General features: G+C 35.9%; 2 protein-coding genes across 5 annotated transcripts in view; both read left to right on the forward strand.

Annotated features, from left to right (window-relative positions):
• uhrf1bp1 (UHRF1 binding protein 1) overlaps window positions 1-12,609 on the forward strand; it is a 28,228-nt gene extending 15,619 nt beyond the window's left edge. For 2 of the 4 annotated variants that reach the window (XM_042003083.1, XM_042003087.1), the window contains exon 19: window positions 545-562. Coding sequence is in view for 1 of the 4 variants with exons in the window: in XM_042003082.1 (XP_041859016.1) it covers window positions 545-661 (117 nt within the window). In the remaining 3 variants the exon portion in view is untranslated. Of the gene's footprint in view, window positions 1-544; window positions 707-2,803; window positions 3,158-12,555 lie in introns of those variants that run through there. The other 2 variants (XM_042003082.1, XM_042003085.1) reach the window with 2 other exon arrangements.
• LOC121651154 (UHRF1-binding protein 1-like) lies at window positions 9,745-11,445 on the forward strand. The gene is made up of 6 exons (XM_042003098.1): window positions 9,745-9,830; window positions 9,921-10,093; window positions 10,179-10,318; window positions 10,443-10,593; window positions 10,933-11,192; window positions 11,395-11,445. The coding sequence occupies exons 1-6, from the start codon at window positions 9,781-9,783 to the stop codon at window positions 11,443-11,445; spliced, it is 825 nt and encodes a 274-aa protein (XP_041859032.1). The 5' UTR covers window positions 9,745-9,780.
• Window positions 12,610-13,821: the final 1,212 nt, after the last annotated feature.

Below are 13,821 nucleotides of genomic sequence, written 5' to 3' on the forward strand. Positions count from 1 at the left end.
GAAGCACATTTTCTGCTTCTATTGTGCTTCTCAGTATTATTTTGCTGATTATTTCGACACCCTTTCTAACTCCAAATGTGAGAACTGCGCATAGCATCTGGTTGCTAAAATATTTTCAAATATTTTCCAAAATATTCAGCACATGACTTTAGTCACTGCTTTAGGGTCTAACAAACTCCAGTTACTCTTTGTTCAATGTTGTAAAATGAGTGAAGATGCTCATAAAAACTGAACAGTGTGTGTTTATGATGCTTTGAAAAGGTTAAAGTTTGCATTCTCTGTATTTTGGTCAAATTAAGACATTCAAATTCTGCTAGTGTTTTAGATGAGCACTGCCTCTGTTAAATACAGCCTTATCACTGGTGGCCTGTCACTTTTCCACATAAACAAAGCAGAGATGTGTCTAAGCACACAGGATTGTGTAATAGTGTTGTAATTACACCCATCTGTCGTAGAATCTGATGTACTGTAAACCCACTGGGTGGAAATTGCCAAGTCAAAGCATCAGCTGTCACTAATCAATCCAATAATCCTGCATTTGCAGAGACAAACCTTGGAGTCCAGGCTTTGTGATGCACAGGCTGCCCTCAACCAGGCCCTCGAGGAGAGAGAGCGCCTCCTTGTGGAAGTCAGGAAGTACAACCCCACGTTTACTCTCTGAGCGTCTTTGTGGTTGACTTCTGAATCTGGATGTGTCAGGCTGAACGTGAGGAATCAGCTAAGCATATTCAAAGCATTTGTGGAATATTAACCTGAAATTGGAAGATGAATCTGAACCATGACTTTGGATCTCTTCCAATTTTGTTCACACTATTTATGAGATTTAAAAAGATCCTCTGTATTTGGTACTAAAAGGGGAACTGTAATTTAACTCTATTATAGGTAAATTAATGGTACTATTTTTTAAATCTGGCAGTCTAGATATTCCTCACTTCTGTGCAAAATGCTCATTTTCTCCAGTTTGTTTCTCATCCAGATTAGTGTTTAGTGGAAAGTCATCAGTGTAAAACATAGCATGCACCTCTCCACCTGGGTTACTTGTGCTATGGAAATACTTGGTGAAGCACAAAACCCCTTTTCACATGCACAGACACTGCCAGAAAGCTGCTAGTCCACCGGTCACTTCTACTACAAGTCTTATTTTCAAGCATGCTTAATGATCAGTGCTTGTTTACTAGAGGCACATCCACAAATCTACAGTCAGAGTTAGAATTAAACTTGTACGTTGCTTTAGTTTAGTGTAAAATAAGAAAATCATGTTAATTTTTTAAGTATTGTCAGTTGTGACAAATGTGAAAGGTTTAGAAAATTGCACTTTTTTTGATAGCAGACTTTCTCTGCTTTTATTGAAAATGAAGCATCTCAGTTTCCAACTCAAAACAGTTTTCATCAGCAGGGTGGAATGGATACACACTCTTATCAGGCTCTCCCCCATTCTCAAAAAGTCTTTTCAATCATTCCCAGTGTTATATTGTTCTGAGCTGTGAAATATTTCTTTTTCTTTTTTTTTTATTGTGAAACAGTGTGCTCTGTGGGTGAAAATCTACTAAAGAAAAGAAGTCTTTCCTTCTCTCCCTCGCCTCTGGAGAGCATTGTGCACAGAATTATAATTACCTGGTCTGAAGGTGTTTAAGGTTAAAATCCTCAAAAAGTGTTGTTTTTTTTTTATAGCTTGCCAGGTTACACGTCTTGTAATGCATATTGATCAGACATCACAGACTTAAACTTAATTCTATATGTTGTTTTAGTTTTTTTATATTTATTTATATTTTCTAGTGGATATTTTTAGTTTTATTGCATTTGATTTACTGCAGTGTGTGTGTGTGTGTGTGTGCGCGTGTGTGCGTGTGTGTGTGTGTGTGTGTAAGCCATATCAATCAAAGAACCGGATATTTAAAACAAATCTAAGGTACAAATAATATGATATACTTAACAAACTCACTAGGAAGGAAAATATTTTGAGTGACTTAAATCCTGATGTGCTGCAGATTTATCTAACAGGCCACCGTGTTTTTCAGTGAAGCGATCTGTTACGTTCTAGGATTTAAACAATGACGGATTTGTTTATTGTGTCTGTTTAACAGTGTTTGTTCTATGAAAAGGGCGCCTCTGTCAGTTACACCTTATCTACAAGTGTTCTGTTGTTGAATCAGGATTTGCTTTTGGCAGTTCATCTTTTTTCATGTTACAACGCTCAGCTAGAGGGATTTTTTTTAATCTTTGACTTCCATTCAGTAATGTTGTAAAGGTACTTGGGAGACCTCTGGTGGCCGACTTGTCACAGTAGTTTCCTTTAAAGATTTCTTTTCTTTTAAGCTGCGGTTGCCTTGCAAGCTACAAATGATTGCATTCTTGAAAAGGAATGTTATCTCTTTAAGCAATAGGACAACATTTTTGGTTTAGCCCAAATCATGAAGAACAATGAGACTATAATCTTTTTTTTAAATGTGAAATCCAGTTCTTGAGATGACTACCTTTGTAACACGTTTATATTCTCTCATCTGCATGCAAAATCAGTAACTCTACATGTTGGTGTAACAAAGCAGGAAAACTGCTCATTTACCTCAGTATCACCTAAGAATACCATGTGATCTTTTCTGTTGGTGTTTGTTTCTGCATGGCCTTAATAAAAACGTGCTGGTATGACTTAAAACAAGCTATGCTGGATCCAATATGTAGCTCTGACGTTTCCTCACTTTCATCAGGCCTCAGTGTTAAGTAGCATCTCTGTTCCTCTAACAAATTGGTGCTTTGAGTTAAGCCACCTCATAACGTGTTAAACTAGCCCTCCTTTGCACTCCAGGGGTTTCATGATGATGTCACATTCACCTGCTGTGCCATGCAAAAAGGAGGAGATGGACATATTGAAAGACTCACAAAGTTTTTTTCTACTGTGGATGTATGTACCGAGGTGATGTTGTGTTCATGCCTTGTGGATTACTTGCACTTGTGAGGTCAATTCACTGGAAATTGCACTTGTTTTAATGTAGATCACCTCAAAATTATGCAGAGGATTCATTGTGGAAACATTAAATGGCACAGATGTTGGAAAAGGGTGGATAATATTTCTGTCATGTGTGTAGAATTACATCACTTCACTGAGACTAATATAAAACTGGTTCTGTGAACCAAAGCTACAATGTTGAAAAGATTTTAATTAAAAAAAAAAAAAAAAAGAATAAACTACTTGACACGTTGGTTTTGCCTTTTTATTTTCTCGTTGCCACATATTGGAGCATCTGCTGCACTAATTTTATCTCTAGAAAATAAGCTCAATTGTTTAAATTAGACCTTATTAAAAAGCCACATATTAACAATAGTTTTAGTTTGGGTTACAACCCCAACAAACTAAATTATACAGTTCAAATTTTATTCTTGCCCAAAACCACTTGGTAATACTACAACTTTTGCGGGAGAAAGTTAAAAATCCAATGATTGTGGGCATTCATTTTTGAATTGGAAGATCTTAAGGCAAAATTGTCCCTATCTCTGCCTTGTTGGGGCTAATAAGTCAGCAGAACACATTGGTAGAAGAGGTGGAGGAATGCCAATACCTGTGAGTTTACCTGGACAATAGCCATTAGATAGCTAATCTAGAATGCCGGTTCTGTGCTGGGGACAACTCGAGCTGATTGTCCAGAGAAGAATGCTGCACAAGCTGCGGGATTAGGTGTGTTCAGCAAGGTTTCTTGTCTGTGTCAGCTGACGTTACACTCGGGATAGCCACAGTCAATCGCCATGTTGGTTGCATCCTTGTTGTAAACAACTGTTCATCGTCTTTGCCTGCGTTATAATCTTTAATAAAATGGGAGACTCGTGTTGTGTGAAAGACTGCCATACCAAGTCACACGACAAAAAAGGTAGAAAAGTAGGCCACAGCGTTAGATTTTTTTCGGTTTTTGGACAGCAGGTTGAGGATGTAACTGAGGCGTTGGATGGCCTGGGTCGCAGCGGTAAGGGAAGGACATCACTTTCAACACCATCTCCCTTCATGCGTGTTTGCTCTTGGCATTTTTATAATGGCAAGTAGGAGAGTTTTTGTTGTTGCTGTTGTTTTTATTGTGTAAGTAATGTTAATGAATATACTTTATTTGGTTTTTTAAAGTCGCTATAGCCACACTGGCTAACTTCAATTGTAAACTACAGGCAAAGAGGGAGGGAAATAGAAATGGGTTCATCTGTTTGTGTTTGATTAGTGTTTATTTTATTTAATCATCTTAGAACGTCACAGAGTGAATGATTTTAAAGATGCAGGTAAATACCAAGAGTGCTCTGTGAGATCTGATGGGATGGTTAACTGGTTGGATTAAGTGGTTAAGATTGTGAAATGTAATGGAAGCACCCAATGTTTACTAGTTTTTTAATAACAGCAAACATAACTGCAGGTCAACCAGCTTAAGAAATGATGGAGGCTGGCTCAGATTGGGCACCACCCCTGCTTCTAGGACACACATCAGTTACACCCACAGGCGCTGCACGCTCTGCAAGACGAAGACGAGATCAGCGGAGGAAAGAGACACTGCAAGCAGCAGAGATGGAGTCCACCAGGATGCAGACACTGGAGAGCTACACACGTGGACAAACTTGTTGGTAGCCTTCGGTTAATGAAAGAAAACTCACAATGGTCACAGAAATAACTTGAATCTGACAAAGTAATAAATAAAAATTCAATAAAATTTAACCAATGGAAGTCAGACATTGCTTTTTACCCAAAATACCTGCTGAGAGGTGCAGAAGTCTCATTGACAGTTACAGGAATCGTTTGATTGCAGTGATTGCCTCAAAAGGTAGTGCAACAAAATGATTAAGGATACCATCCTTTTTGTCCAGGCCTGTTTCATGAGTTTATTTTTTAAATAATTCTGCTGAAGCATGGTTAAAAAGCAATGTCTGACTTTCACTGGTTAAATTTCATAGAATTTTTATTTATTATTACTTTAGTCAGATTCAAGCTATTTCAGTAACCATTGTTTTTCTTTCGTTAACCGAAGGGTACCAACAATTTTGTCCACGTGTGTACAGACCATGAAGAGAACACCTGATGCTGGAGAGGAAAGCTGTCAGCTGCAGACCAAAGAGGAGAAACATAAGGCTGGAGAAGACGGTGATCAGCTGATCACAGAGGATAAGACACATGATGACGTTTATGTATGTGTACAGTCAGACAGTTAGTTTTTTATATTTGTGCAGCAAAAATGTGCAGTTTTATTTTTGTACATGGCTTAAACATGAACGATCAAGTGTGTCAATGGCATTTTTGAAGTATTTTGACTTTTTGTTGCCTCTTAAGCACATAAATAACCAGTGTCAGTTTTGAAAAGGAAAATTACATTACATTAAATTTTAATTACATTAAAAAAATCTTGTGGAGATAAACACTGAATAGAAAACATGATTGTTAACCAGATGAGAAGCTTGACCGTTTTACTTTTCATATAGGTGTTTTTTATTGGGGTCGCCAAGTTAGGTGTCTGACACAGACTAATTAGGAAACCTTTATTTTTGGGTTTGGACACCTACGCAAAAATGGGCGGGGCATATGTATGGGGCATACATGACGTCAATAGGCGGGGCCTGGTGAGGACGATGTCTTTTTGTCACGTTGCCTTTATTACGTCACATATTGGCTATATATAGTCCACCAGCCCACAATTATCATATCTTGTAACGCGATTCAAGAAATATTAAAAATTCAAAATGTCTCAATTTACTCAAGAAAACGAAACAACGATTTCCATCAAAAAGGAGGATCTTATTCCAATTGTGAATAAGTATTTTACAAAAGTTTCAGCAGCCCAGTGGGCTTTGCTGTCTACAGGAAAAATGGACTCAGAGGTAGAATTTATTCTTGCAGGTCTGTTAGCAGAAGTGATACAAACCGTAACCACTTTAATCTTAAAAATCGTGCTTCCAAAGATTAGAGAGCGTGTTCCGTCAAGTGAAGAGGATCAAACTTTACCTGTGATTAACACAGAGGTGGGAGATTCTATTGTGGAGAGTTTCTCAACGTATTTGAATGCACCTCTCGAAAAAGATGCGGATTTGGATTTACATGCACAAAAACTACAAGAAATGGCAGGAATTGAAATACAAAGAAAGGTTTATAGGATACTTTCAGAAGTAACAAGCACAAAGGAACTTCCTTCAAAACCTGCTATATATGTTTGCTCCTTGATGGGAGATATCAGGCATCTTTGCAGCATGGTTAATCATGCTGGTCTATGTTTACAAACATGCCTTGCAAAACGTCTTAAGAAATTCTCAAGAACAGGCGCAGGATCAAAACCATTTGTCACACGGTCAACTGATAGCAACAAATCGTTAATCTCTGTTCAGTCAGCAACAGAGGCTATAAGCGACATTTTAAGCAAGAGGTCCAAATCAGAATCACCAAATTTTAGTGAGGAATATGAACGAGCTTCTTCACCCGTCCAACCAACTGTTTCAGCACAGAGTACAGCGGCTGACATTGTCAGCATTATTGTAGAAAACATCGAAAGCCCTGAGTTTACGGCACCTGAGGATTCTCCAGGGTTCTGCAGAGTTTCACATGCAGCACATTTTAATTTAGCGTTAATCGCTGATGAAATAAAAACTTATTATACGAGATCGTGCTGTAAAATATCGGAAAACATCCCGGAAATTACATCAAACAAGAAATGCTGCGTAGATAATATACAAAACCACTTTGACAAGATGAAGACGAATCTGAAAACGTCATTTAGGACTCAAGACGAAAAATTTGTTGTGGATATCAATCAGAACTTGAGCTCCCGACAACATGAAGACACCTATATCATACCAGGGGTTGTATCAGAATATCCGAAGCCTGAATTAACGCACTTACCTGCGACAAGTCAGAAAAGATTGATCACTGTTATGAAAAAGGAAACGTCCCAGGTAAGTTTTGACACTTTCAAAACTGACCTGAACAATTTTATATTTAAGATTTATCAGTCAGCACAAATAGGCGACCGCTCAGAAGATATGGAGAACATCAAACGTTGGGAAGAATTGCAGAGGTTTGCCAGACAATTAACTGATAAGATGTATGATCATCTTATGACTGGGCATTTTTATCAGATACCTATTGTACCTGAAGGTAAATGTCTTTCAGATTCAGTGATTTCAAAAGTAAGAAAGATACAAGAGGGAACTAAGAGGACCTTTGCTCCTGAAGTCCTTTATTCCATGACAGAGGATGCAGTTGTAAAATTTCTGCAGCAAGCTTTTGTGGGAATGGAAAAACCAACAGAAGAAAACGTGGACAAAAAAGTATTAGAAACCCTTTCTGACATTCAAAATCTTTTTCAAGAAGGGATTCCGTTATCAGATACAACCTCGACTGAATCAGAGTCCTCTCACCTTTTCACTTCAACATCGGTTTCAAGTCAAACATCACATTCCAGAGAAGAAACTGAACCCAGAAGCACTTCAAGAAATGAATTCACTGAAGAAAAAGAGGAGCCTCCTCAAGAAACATCAGAATCAATTTCATCTACTGAGGCTGACAAGTTTAAAGACAGTCTTATTGTTGCGCTACTTATAATGCTTGCGTCAAATACCAAATGTAAGGACAAAAAATCAGCAATGGCCCTCTTAACTATCAAAGAAAGGCTTGCGACTCTTGTACTTAATAAAATTGACTTGGAGGAAGGTAGTGACATTGTCACCAACACAGAAAATATTCATGACATAGCCAAAGTTGTAGTAAAAGACCTTTACAAATTATATAAATCGCCAAAAAAACTCCTGGAAGCAGCAATTTCACCAGAAGGACGCTTTGATAACGCCCTTAGTGCCTCTCTGAAATACCATTTAAGTGTCCGATTTAAACCCAAAAAGAGCAAAATTCGAAAGTTCTTTTCTGCGATTGCAGACGGTTTAGAGAAGTGTGCCATCAAGTTGTTAAGGACGCGTTACAGAACAGACATTTAGAATTTTAATGGATTGTACATTTAGATGTTTTAAGACAGAAAAAGAAAAAAACGAAAAAAGTCTAAAAAATATCTACAAAAAAATTTAAAACCACAAAAAACCTACAAAAAATTCTAACAGATAAAACTGCAAATTCTACAAAAACAAAAGTCTGAAACCACAAAACCGCAAACAAACAAAAAAATCCAAATCTACAAAAATATAAAATAATAAAAAAAAAATCTAAAACCACAGAAAAAATAAGTTTACAAAAAAATCTACAAAATCCCAAAACAAAATAAATACAAAAAATCTAAAACCACAAAACCAAAAACTAACCAAAAAACTAAAAACTAAAAAAAAAAAAATACATAAAATAAAATAAAAATAAATGAAAACAAATGTTCAGGATAAAAAAATCTACAAAATCACAAAACAAAATAAATACAAAAATCTAAAACCACAAAACCAAAAACTAACCAAAAAAACTAAAAACTAAAAAAAATAAAATAAAATAAAAATAAAAACAAATCTTCAAGATAAAATCTTCAAGATAAAAAAATCTACAAAATCACAAAACAAAATAAATACAAAAAAATCTAAAACCACAAAACCAAAAACTAACAAAAAAACTAAAAACTAAAGAAAAAAAAAATACATTAAATAAAATGAAAATAAACAAAAACAAATCTTCAGGATAATAAAAATATACAAAATCACAAAACAAAATAAATACAAAAAATCTAAAACCACAAAACCAAAAATTAACCTAACAACTAAAAAAAATAAAAAAAATAAATTAAATAAAATAAAAATAAATAAAAACAAATCTTCAAGATAAAATCTTCAAGATAAAAAAATCTACAAAATCACAAAACAAAATAAATACAAAAAATCTAAAACCACAAAACCAAAAATTGACCTAAAAACTAAAAAAAAAAAAATTAAAATTAAATAAAATAAAAATAAATAAAAACAAATCTTCAAGATAAAATCTTCAAGATACAAAAATCTACAAAATCACAAAAAAATAAATACAAAAAATCTAAAACCACAAAACCAAAAACTAACCAAAAAACTAAAAACAAATAAAATAAATTAAATTAAATAAAAATAACTAAAAACAAATCTTCAAGATTAAACCTTCAAGATAAAAACATCTACAAAATCACAAAACAAAATAAATACAAAAAAATCTAAAACCACAAAACCAAAAACTAACCACAAAAACTAAAAACTAAAACAAAAATCAATTAAATAAAATAAAAATAAATAAAAACAAATCTTCAGGATAATAAAAATATACAAAATCACAAAACAAAATAAATACAAAAAATCTAAAACTACAAAACCAAAAGCTGACCAAAAACCTAAAAACTAAAAAAAAAAAAATAAATTAAATAAAATAAAAATAAATAAATAAAAACAAATCTTCAAGATAAAATCTTCAGGATAATAAAAATCTACAAAATCACAAAACAAAATAAATACAAAAAATCTAAAATCACAAAACCAAAAACTAACCTAAAAACTAAAAAAAAATAAAAAAATAAATTAAATTAAATAAAAATAAATAAAAACAAATCTTCAAGATAAAATCTTCAAGATAAAAAATCTACAAAATCACAAAACAAAATAAATACAAAAAATCTAAAACCACAAAACCAAAAACTAACCAAAAAACTAAAAACTAAAAAATAAATCAATTAAATAAAATAAAAATAAATAAAAACAAATCTTCAAGATAAAACCTTCAAGATAAAAAAAATCTACAAAATCACAAAACAAAATAAATACAAAAAAAATCTAAAACCACAAAACCTGACTAAAGGGGCATTTACAATTACAAAAGATGCCTTTAGCATGCTAAGTCGTGGCTCAGGTGTGAGCAAATTGTTCAGCACGCAGACAAAGTATGTTGTTTATGGAGCTCGTACTGTGCACCTCATGCTTTTGTTTGCTTGTGCTTTGCTGACAGAGTGTGTGCATGTGTGTTTTTATAGGGAACAAGGTCAGCGTTCAGAAGATTCCTCCCCCTCTTTGCGCCAACAGCCCATGAAGCAGTCACACTCCCAGCAATCCTTTGATAGTGCCATCTTGGATGGCAGCTTGCCTGATGAAAGTCTTTCTGTTGACAGTGATTTCAGCGACAACTTTGTTGTTCTCATGGACTCAGGTGTTTAGACACTACCAAGTTTTCAGACTGTGATGGAAAAAAAGTTGAGAAGACATTCCAGCTTAAGCTTGTATTGTGTTTATAGAATCAGGGATGGAGTCGATGCGTCCCAACAATACACCTGTGGGCAGTCGAGGCAGCCCGGCCCCGGGGACAGAAGGAGGCTCATCAGCTGATCTTAGCAGCTCCCTCTCGCAAAGTACTGAGGACATGTCTCAGGACATGGTGGGTTACTGTGATCCTAGAACAGATTTCATAGTCTGATTGAATTTGTCATCACTGTACTTTAGCACAGTACTCAGTACCTAGAGCAAGTATTTGATCATTTAATTTTTTTGCTGTTTTGCAGTCTTCAGTGTTGTTACTGATCCTGAGTGGAACAGCTTGTACCATGGAGGCACAAGGTGAAGACCAAGTCATGGCGTTCCAAGCACAGAATCTGGCCAATGTGGAGTTGGGCAACGTCAAGCAGTCAGACCTTCTAGCTGGACAATTACAAGGTAGCCAGAGTTAGTGCTGCCATGTAAAAATCACTTCAGGCGTCTGCTAATCAGGGATTTGTTTACAAATCAGATGGTTTACTATTTGGCAGATTGCATCTCTCATGCAGGAAAAAGGCTTTTTTCAATTTGGTTTGTACTTTTTAAAAACTTAAAAAGATGCTTAGTTTTCTTTGAACTAGGGTTGTGTGGAATAGCTTATGGGTTGTCAGTGTCCTGCCTGCAGTAATCCAAATGTAGTCTCTATATAATACACACATGGTCTCAGCAAAGAGAGAACCTAGTTTGTTTATTTGTAAGCATTTAGCTGGGATGTAAGCGTTTGGCTGTTTTCTGCAGGTGAACCGATTCAGAGGCAGGACGGGCAGACGAACAGGGACACACCTGCACTGTGCATGCGGGCAGAAATGGGCCCATCTGCAGCTCAGCGCTCTGCTCTGGCCGAGTCGCTGGGCTTTCTGGACGTGAGGGTGCAAAACTGCCAGGCAGACCTGTTAGCCTCAACGGTGGCTAACATTGGTCCTTTCCTTGAAGATGAATTTAGTGTTGATGGACAGCCAATGAGGCTACAAGTGTGTAATGTCACCATTACTATGAAGGTAGGTTGACAATATCCCAATGACAGTATCACGTACCAATCCATTTTGAGCTTCACTCTTCAAATTTGATCATCATAAGTGCAGAATACATTTCATATACTATCACAATTTTTTGTTTCAGTAGTTGGCACATAGTTAGCATGTATGCTGTGGTGAGTCTTGTTTTTCCTTGTGTTTGATAAGTGTTCTTTTCCTGTTTCAGAACGATGGCCCCAGGATCTACCCTACATCCCCCCAACCCGTCCCGGCTTAATTTGTTATCGATCAGCTAGTCCTTGAGCGAGGTGATGATGGCTTTATGAGAATAAAAGGTAAACTTTGTTTTTTGACTTAAATTTTGTGCTATATTTAAACATGTAATGACGGCATTGTGACTACACCTAAATAGATAGAGAATCATGAACCTTAAAACCAGAGTTAACCTTCCTGCATCAGCTGTCAAAGCACTCATCTGTTTCCTTCCTGATTGCAGCTGAAGGTGCAGACTCTAAATCCTCAGCAGATGTTCCTGTGGTTGGCCGTAATAACCCTAACAGCTACAACCATGTCCAACAGCAGTGTGACGTAAGTGAGACCAAGAAATTTTGGATTCTGTTTGAGTTTAAGCTCATTAAGTTTGTAGCCAAGATTTTAGAAATAACTGACATTTTTACCCTTTTTTTAATAGTTTTTCCCAATTTCCTCAGAATAAAATAAAGTTCCCAAATAGTCTAAAAGTTTTTTCATTTTTAAAGGTTGTCTTGTCTTGTTTCTAGATTTACTTTATTAAAATCTACTAAAGGTTTTTATATTTTTAATATGGAATTCAACATTGAAATAGAAGCACATTTTCTGCTTCTATTGTGCTTCTCAGTATTATTTTGCTGATTATTTCGACACCCTTTCTAACTCCAAATGTGAGAACTGCGTATAGCATCTGGTTGCTAAAATATTTTCAAATATTTTCCAAAATATTCAGCACATGACTTTAGTCACTGCTTTAGGGTCTAACAAACTCCAGTTACTCTTTGTTCAATGTTGTAAAATGAGTGAAGATGCTCATAAAAACTGAACAGTGTGTGTTTATGATGCTTTGAAAAGGTTAAAGTTTGCATTCTCTGTATTTTGGTCAAATTAAGACATTCAAATTCTGCTAGTGTTTTAGATGAGCACTGCCTCTGTTAAATACAGCCTTATCACTGGTGGCCTGTCACTTTTCCACATAAACAAAGCAGAGATGTGTCTAAGCACACAGGATTGTGTAATAGTGTTGTAATTACACCCATCTGTCGTAGAATCTGATGTACTGTAAACCCACTGGGTGGAAATTGCCAAGTCAAAGCATCAGCTGTCACTAATCAATCCAATAATCCTGCATTTGCAGAGACAAACCTTGGAGTCCCGGCTTTGTGATGCACAGGCTGCCCTCAACCAGGCCCTCGAGGAGAGAGAGCGCCTCCTTGTGGAAGTCAGGAAGTACAACCCCACGTTTACTCTCTGAGCGTCTTTGTGGTTGACTTCTGAATCTGGATGTGTCAGGCTGAACGTGAGGAATCAGCTAAGCTTATTCAAAGCATTTGTGGAATATTAACCTGAAATTGGAAGATGAATCTGAACCATGACTTTGGATCTCTTCCAATTTTGTTCACACTATTTATGAGATTTAAAAAGATCCTCTGTATTTGGTACTAAAAGGGGAACTGTAATTTAACTCTATTATAGGTAAATTAATGGTACTATTTTTTAAATCTGGCAGTCTAGATATTCCTCACTTCTGTGCAAAATGCTCATTTTCTCCAGTTTATTTCTCATCCAGATTAGTGTTTAGTGGAAAGTCATCAGTGTAAAACATAGCATGCACCTCTCCACCTGGGTTACTTGTGCTATGGAAATACTTGGTGAAGCACAAAACCCCTTTTCACATGCACAGACACTGCCAGAAAGCTGCTAGTCCACCGGTCACTTCTACTACAAGTCTTATTTTCAAGCATGCTTAATGATCAGTGCTTATTTACTAGAGGCACATCCACAAATCTACAGTCAGAGTTAGAATTAAACTTGTATGTTGCTTTAGTTTAGTGTAAAATAAGAAAATCATGTTAATTTTTTAAGTATTGTCAGTTGTGACAAATGTGAAAGGTTTAGAAAATTGCACTTTTTTTGATAGCAGACTTTTTCCTGCTTTTATTGAAAATGAAGCATCTCAGTTTCCAACTCAAAACAGTTTTTATCAGCAGGGTGGAATGGAAACACACTCTTATCAGGCTCTCCCCCATTCTCAAAAAGTCTTTTCAATCATTCCCAGTGTTATATTGTTCTGAGCTGTGAAATATTTCTTTTTCTTTTTTTTTTATTGTGAAACAGTGTGCTCTGTGGGTGAAAATCCACTAAAGAAAAGAAGTCTTTCCTTTCCACGACAAAAAAGGTAGAAAAGGCAACTTTAGATTTTTTTCGGTTTTTGGACAGCAGGTTGAGGATGTAACTGAGGCGTTGGATGGCCTGGGTCGCAGCGGTAAGGGAAGGACATCACTTTCAACACCATCTCCCTTCATGCGTGTTTGCTCTTGGCATTTTTATAATGGCAAGTAGGAGAGTTTTTGTTGTTGCTGTTGTTTTTATTGTGTAAGTAATGTTAATGAATATACTTTAT

Source organism: Melanotaenia boesemani, chromosome 13 (assembly GCF_017639745.1).
Source record: "Melanotaenia boesemani isolate fMelBoe1 chromosome 13, fMelBoe1.pri, whole genome shotgun sequence".
NCBI classification, from domain to species: domain Eukaryota; kingdom Metazoa; phylum Chordata; class Actinopteri; order Atheriniformes; family Melanotaeniidae; genus Melanotaenia; species Melanotaenia boesemani.

Bases quoted from the DNA above. Each gene is read 5' to 3' on its own strand.
- LOC121651154 (XM_042003098.1), top strand. From the start codon at position 9,781: ATGCTAAGTCGTGGCTCAGGTGTGAGCAAATTGTTCAGCACGCAGACA. The intron at 9,831-9,920 runs GTATGTTGTTTA...GTGTTTTTATAG, and splicing joins TTGTTCAGCACGCAGACAAA to GGAACAAGGTCAGCGTTCAG. The intron at 11,193-11,394 runs GTAGGTTGACAA...TTCCTGTTTCAG, and splicing joins ATGTCACCATTACTATGAAG to AACGATGGCCCCAGGATCTA.